We start from the raw sequence: 7,263 nt of genomic DNA, 5'->3' as shown, positions 1-7,263 counted from the left end.
CAAATTCGGTTTTGTTTTAATTCAGCTATTACTACAAAGTAATTGAATCAATGAATTCTAATTTACTAGATGTATTTGATTACCAAAGTGTAATTACATTGTAATATTCTATGCCATATTTAGTAGTATAAATAGTAATTACACAACTACATAATATTAATTATTATAAAATATATTAATAATACTTGAGAATTTTTTTTCTAAACAATTATCTAAACTTAAAATAAAATCATGTATATAACATTTTAGTCCAAAAAATTATTCAATACAATTACTAAAAAAATTAACAAAAAAAGTCATTGCAATTTTTATCTAATTACTCTTAACATTTCAGGTTTGTTGCGTTATTCTCTTTTTTAACATTGAATATATACTCATTATCTTCATCAAATGGTCATGGTAACTATTTAGTAGGTAAAAATGTACAATAAATTGTTCTCATCAATAAAGAATTCATTTTATTTTAACAAGATTAGTAAAATCACATATAATAATTTTTAAACTTAATCATGTACAAACATGTTTAGAAAGCCATAAAGTAATTAGATTTGAGTGTAACTGTTTATAATTACTTGGAGAGTGAGACAAGTGAGAACTATTAGTGACAATGGTTACTCAAATATGTCACACAACTACACGCAATTATGTCTAAATCTAGTTACCATGTATCTTTGCACGGAATGTAAGGTTACGTTTTGTAATAGGGTTACAAAAATATAGGATTACGGGCGAAATCTACATACCTTGTTTGGTTCATTTGGCTGGAAAGTAAAATACATGTTTTTGGTTACGAAATGTAAAATTACCTAAAAGCACATTTTACTAAATTGGTATCGTTATAAAATTTGTTTTTTTAAACAAGTTTAATTGCTTTAACATTTTTTAATCTCAATTTGCATGAAATTAGATAAATTATTACAACTATTATATTTTATTATAATTTATATATTAATAAGTAACCATAATTAACATCAGAGTAAATGTAATAATTATAATTTTAAAGTTACTGTCAAGAAAAAAAACATTTTTGTTTTTAATTAATCTTAAATTTTATTTGAAAAAAAATTAAATCGATTAAAATAATAACAAATGAAAAATTGGTCTAAAAGTTAAGATATATTTAAAATCTAAATAAAATAATCTTATGATAATAATAATTTAAGATTCAACCAAATAAATGCACCCAGAAGTTAAAAAGCAGTAATTATTTTAATTGAATTATAAGTTTTATTTAGATTAAGATTATCTCTAATTTTTGTCATATAAAGATAAATATCTTTAAAGAATAAATATTTTATATTTAAATTCATATAAATAACTTAAAAAAAAAATTTATAACCGATCAACCAAACCAAATTGAGCCGATGAAATTTGGTTTGATTCAGAGGTCAATACAAAAACAGTGACAGTCCCACTCAGCTACATTCCCTCAGCTAAAGAAAACAATAAATAAAACAAAAAGAAACAAACAGCTTTCTAAGTGGAAAAACTGATCAACTAAAATAAACCAGCATATTACATACTACAGTATTCTTTGATCAAGTTTTGGTTGCTTGTTTGAATCAAAAATGGTATTAGTCCTTCCATCCCTCTTTACTCAACCGTCGGGAGGCAAGGCCTTTGGAGGAGAGGCCAGGTGTGACAGGCTTCGACGGAGTCATAGGCGCTTCCTCGTCATCCCAATCATCACCCCAGCTGTTATCCCACCCGTCGTTAACATCTCGTTCTGGTTCTGCTTTTGCCGCAACGGATACAGGCAGCTCCATGTCGAGCCTTCGGTACTTCAAGCTATTGGATGCAAGTATCTTGCGCCGGAAACTCATGCACATCCAACCTGATGCTAGTATCATTATAGCGGCAAGAAATATAAACGCAGTTGTAGGGGTTTGTGACAAGAAGTTTACGTAAGACGTTGCGGAATTGTGAACGATCAACTCCTTGAAATCGAGACTGCATTCTCCTTTACCATCCTTCAAGACTATCATGTTCCCTATTCCAGAACCTTCTATGGAGACCTTTACCTGTACAAATGCAATTTAAATATCAATCGAAACCCGAACTATTATCGGATAGTATATTCTGCAAGTTTCATAAATCATCACAAAGCAAGCAATGCATAGAGTTGAAAATTACCAATCAAGCCATTAGATGAAACATAGAAAGCATATGCAAAAGAAACAAAAGAATACGGTTGGACTATGGAACTGGTATACATTCCAGCCGTGGCATATCAAGCTTGTTGAAGTTATCCACAAATTTAGCAACAAATATGCCACTAGCTAATTTATTTATGTAGGCCATCAACAATCTTGGTCGTGTGTGATGGTTAATTTCATTTAAAACTCCTTAATGAGTATACAAGCAAGGCATGTTCTTGCAAGGACCTCAAATGAAGGGCACTTGCAGGTGCAGCATCATTCGTCTTTGAAAGAAAGGTAAAGATAACTAAACAGCATTCAAAGAACAAGATGTGCCAAGATAATGGCTAAGGTTTATTAATTTTATGTCTACCCCATTTAGATGGCACTGGTGTTGATTGCATACCGAGTAATCAAGAGTTGATTCAAACCATTAAGTTAAAAGGGGAAAAAGACCTGACATCTAATGAGCCATAATTTGTGATTCTACCTGATGCTCACATAGAGTTGGCAATCATTTACAAATACCTTTCCGTCTTGTTTCTCTTGGATTTGAACATCTGTCTTCTCCAACCGAACAAAAGCAGGGGCAGATATTTTAATGGCTAAAGCCCCCTTTCCCTTGTTCTGAATCAGAAGTGATAGATCTGGAGATTCTGTAACATTTGCAAACAAAAGTTAAAAAAGGCCGAATTTTACAATGCAGAATAATTAAGCGCGGAAGAGAGAAACAAATTTTGTCTAAACTCTATACCATACTTTTTTACAATGTTAAAAACTTCCATCGATGTCTACAATGTAGAATGTTAAATCTCACAAGTCACAACAAAAGAAATAAGATATTTGCAATCACATTACCAGAAAAATAAAAAGAGTCAAAATCATAGCCTAGTTAGATGACACTTACCATTTCCTGGGACTCGCAAACACGCAGCAAACCGTTTATTCTTGTCCATACACATATTAGAAGGATCACATTCTTCACCCCGAAAACCATCTTTCCATGTTGGTGGTGGTGGTGGCATAACCAAGTTCTGGGTCTTGTCTTTCTCGGACTTAACTTCCTTATGATTTTCACTATCATCTGGTTTTCCCTTTTCTTCACCATCCGTCTTTTCTTTGGCTTCAATATTTGACTTTTCCTGACCCTTTTGCACATTGTTACCTTCTATCTCACCATCTGTATTCCCTTTGTTATCATGTTTTGATTCTTCCAAACCCTTTTGCACGTTATCAACTTCTTTCGCACCATTCGTCTCTCCTCTGGTTTTAAGATTTGATTCTTTCTGACCTTTTTGCTCATTATCACCTTCTTTCGCACCATCCATCACTCCTTTGGATTCCTGACCCTCCTTATCGCCTTTTCCACCATCTGCCTTTCCCCTGGCTTCAAACTGCGATTCTTCCTTACCCTTTTGCTCGTTATCACCTTTTGTACTGTCCACTTTTCCTCCGGCTTCAAACCGCGATTCGTCCTTACCCTTGTGCTCATTATCACCTTTTCCACCATCTGCCTTTCCTCCGGCATCAAAATGTGATTCTTGCTTAGCCTTTTGCACATTATCACCTTCTCCACTATCGGTCTTTCCTCCGGCTTCAACATGTGACTCTTCCCGACCCTTGTGCTCAATATCACCTCGTTGTTCATTGTCTGAATTTCCTTCTGCTTCACTACTTGAATCTTTCCCATCCTTCACCAAATTCTCACCTCCATTTGAACCTGATTGCAGTTTCAAATTACTCTTACTTGTATCACTCCCAATATCTCCTTTTGATCCATTAGTTTGATCTCCTCCATTACCTTTCAAGTTTTTAATTCCAATTGAATCTGAAACAGATTTAGATTCACCATTTTCCTTCAACAGTTCCACTGTGCCATCTAATTTCTGATTTAAACCAGTCTGTTCGTTCCCCTAAAAAGGAAAAATCAATGAGAAATTTTATTTGATCCCATGAATGAAATTAAAAAATTTAATCAACTTTCTCCATTAAAAAAAAAACACTCACCTTTGGATCAGAACCTGAGCAATCGACAGCAACTAGCAGTAGAAAAAATCCCATCAAAAGAACATAATTTCTTTCCATATTTAACATAAACCCAATTTTTTTGCTACAATAAGAACCTATTCATCACAGAATTTAATCAAAAGCAACCTCAAAACAGTCTAAATATATATGAAGAAGAAGAAGAAGTTGAAGGTTTCTAACCTTAAAAAGTAGACCTTTTTTTGTACACTAATTTGGACAGCTTCCACATTCACCACTTCCAAACTTGAAATACTTCATTTCTCATCAAAATTTTAGAGAAAAAAGAAGATCAGACATACAAGGGTAGATTTAAAAAAAAAAAGTGTTGGAATAGGAACAGGGGTTAACTGGGGGAGAAAAAAAACAAGGAGACTTTGAACCGAGAAAGGAAACGGTGGCGTTTAGGAGTTATATATAAGCGGAACAGAGTTCCAAGGATATAGGTTGCATAATTGACATTGGCTTTGGATCGCATCGCAAATCTTCTTTTCCTGTTTCTGAAGCAACGTTAATTATTATTATTAACTTTTTTAATTTACGATTTTTTAAATCATTTTATGACACTTGCAACATTAGTTATGTATCAATATAAGTGCGATATTCAAGTTTAGGTATTAATTATGTTTAAAATAAATTTAGATATCTGTTTTTTTACATATATAATATAAAAAAAAGTTTCAAAATGGTATACCAGCTGAACTATTTACGAAAATGGTGTATCAGGGATGGTGGAGGGTGGCGCATAGGTGGCACCACCTTTATTTTTAGACTTTTCTGACTGACAGTGAAAAAAACACTTTTTTAATAGGTGAAACCTTTTGAATACGCAACCCGAGTACAAATACAAAACAAATATAAAATGAAATTAAAAAAAAGGAAAATCGAAAAAATAGGGTGAAGGGTGAGTGTCAGGCGGCACTGGTGAAGCCCTCTTAACAGGCGACATCATGTTAGCCCTAACTCCCTCGACTATTGCGTCGTGATGGGATGAGACCCATAAGGGTCTTGTGAAATCGAGTTTGGGGGACCTTATAACCATGGTCCCTTAAAGTGAAAAAAAGAAAAAAGAAAAATGTTATGGTTTAGCTAACGGTCATATCTTTGTTTATATTTCTATTAAGACTGTTAAAAATAATTAGTTAAACGCTGCAATTTCTTTTGAGTGGATTAGTGATACGATGAGTTTTTTGTCTAGTAAAAAACGGGTGCGTTTAGTCTATTGCAGTATAGCGGTTATTGCTGTCATTATATTGCTTGTAACCGAAAGGGAAAGACATGAAAAATTGAATTCTGTTTTCAGCTTCTTTTTTCTCTTTCTGTTTTTTCTCTGGATTTCCTCTCTTCTTTCTTTTTTATCTCTATCTCAAATCATTCTTCAACAAAGGTATCAAAGCTATCGATCCTCATGACTGGTGACGGAGTAACCATGCAAATGTAGAAGGAACTCGGACAGATCCAAGGTGAACTTTCTCACATGCAGTCAGAGTTTTCTCAGTTGAATACATGAATTGATGTTCGGTTGAAAGATCTACAAGAAGGAATCAAGTCGGAGGTACGTAAATGAATCAAGTCGGAGGTACGTACAAAACTTCGTTCTGAGCTTCACTCTTTATTTGAGCAATATTTTGGTCATGGACCTCTAATGGCAGTGGACGGTGCGGTGAATAGTAAAGGTAAAGGGATTTTGGGGTCACCACCTAGTTTCCCATCTTAAGAACACATAATAGTATCTCCGATGGCAGATCTAGGCCATTCAAGCATGTCTTCATGTGGAGTGATGGTGGAAGCTAATCGTTTCACTTTTAGGATGGAATGCCCGTCATTTGATGGTGAGAACTTTCAAGGATGGTGGTCCAAGCTTGAGCAGTACTTTGAAGAGGAGGTGATTGGTGATCATGCAAAGGTTCGGCTAGTTATGTTGCATCTCGAAGGTAAGGCACTTGACTGGCACCATTTTTTTGCTCGAAGGCATGGGGGATTACATCAACTATCTTGGAATATCTATGCTAGGGGACTTAGGGAGCGTTTTGGGTCAGACTCTTTTCTCGATCCTATGGCAGAACTAGTGACCCTCAAATAGCTTGGTTCTGTTGACCAGTATCATGATGATTTTCTAAGTTTGTTGAATCAGTTGAACCTGCCTGAAACTTATGCACTAAGCATCTTCCTTAGCAATCTCAAGCCTGAGATAGGTCAATATCTTAGGTTGTTTAAACCTCAGTCACTAGTGGAGGGGTACAACCTAGCGAGACAGGTAAAGAATATTGTGTATAGACCGGTCAAAAAAGAAAACATGATTAATGGTGGAGTTAATGTGGAAAGACTTTTATTTCCTATGGCTCGAAGTCTTAGAGGAAGTAGTAGTCTGAGTTCAGCAAGTGAATCAACAAGTGGGAAGCCTAGTTTTAAAATGCCTTCAAAGTCCTTGTCTCAAACAGAACTGGAAGATAGGAGGAAAAAAGGGGCTTTGTTTTTGGTGTGGTCTTAAATACTCACTGGGCCATAAATGGTCGAAGTATCAAATGTACCAGTTAGTTGTTGAACCATTAAAGGATAGTGGCACAGACACAAGAAGTCCTACTCATGATGACTTTTAGGACTGTTCTGAGCAGTTGGAGTCAACAGAATTAGGGTTAGGAAATTCAACTCCTGTATTGTCGTTGTATGCCTTACACGGATCACACGGTCACAACACCATATGGTTTCCAGCAGTTATTGACCAATTTGAAATGGTAGTTTTAGTAGATTTTGGTAGCACACACAATTTTATTGATTTCAAGGTAGCTAGAAGATTGAAGCTGGTTATAGAACCTAAGCCTAGTTTGAAGGTGCTGGTGGCAAATGGGGTCAAATTGAGCACTCAGGGACTCTGTAGAGTTGTAGTATGAGAGGCACATGGGTATAAATGTGTTACAGATTTTTTGGTACTATCAGTTAAAGGGTTTGATTTGGTACTCGGTATTTAATGGTTGCTGTCCTTAGGGCCAATTGTATGGGATTTTTCCAATCTCACTATACAATTTAAATGTGGGATCCAGAATTGCGTATTGAGGGGTACTGTACCTGGTTCGATGCAGATTGTTCCTAGTGGTCAATT

General features: G+C 35.1%; 1 protein-coding gene across 3 annotated transcripts; it reads right to left on the bottom strand.

The window, feature by feature from the left end:
* Positions 1 to 1,277: 1,277 nt before the first annotated feature.
* On the bottom strand, positions 1,278 to 4,670 carry LOC107950755 (circumsporozoite protein). Of its 3 annotated transcripts, XM_016885708.2 has the most exons (6): positions 4,347 to 4,621; positions 4,146 to 4,261; positions 3,046 to 4,051; positions 2,667 to 2,794; positions 1,905 to 2,021; positions 1,278 to 1,834 (listed from the first exon to the last, which is right to left on the bottom strand). In XM_016885708.2, exons 2-6 carry the CDS (start codon positions 4,230 to 4,232, stop codon positions 1,820 to 1,822), a joined length of 1,353 nt encoding a protein of 450 aa, XP_016741197.1. In that variant the 5' UTR covers positions 4,233 to 4,261; positions 4,347 to 4,621; the 3' UTR covers positions 1,278 to 1,819. The 3 variants fall into 3 exon arrangements, with proteins under 3 accessions (XP_016741197.1, XP_016741195.1, XP_016741196.1); XM_016885706.2 differs by having other exon boundaries at positions 1,278 to 2,021; positions 4,347 to 4,670; XM_016885707.2 differs by having other exon boundaries at positions 1,278 to 2,021; positions 3,046 to 4,039.
* Positions 4,671 to 7,263: the final 2,593 nt, after the last annotated feature.

Source organism: Gossypium hirsutum, chromosome D03 (assembly GCF_007990345.1).
Source record: "Gossypium hirsutum isolate 1008001.06 chromosome D03, Gossypium_hirsutum_v2.1, whole genome shotgun sequence".
NCBI classification, from domain to species: domain Eukaryota; kingdom Viridiplantae; phylum Streptophyta; class Magnoliopsida; order Malvales; family Malvaceae; genus Gossypium; species Gossypium hirsutum.
The sequence above is the reverse complement of the archived record's forward strand: the minus strand, read 5'-3'. Positions and strand labels throughout refer to the sequence as shown.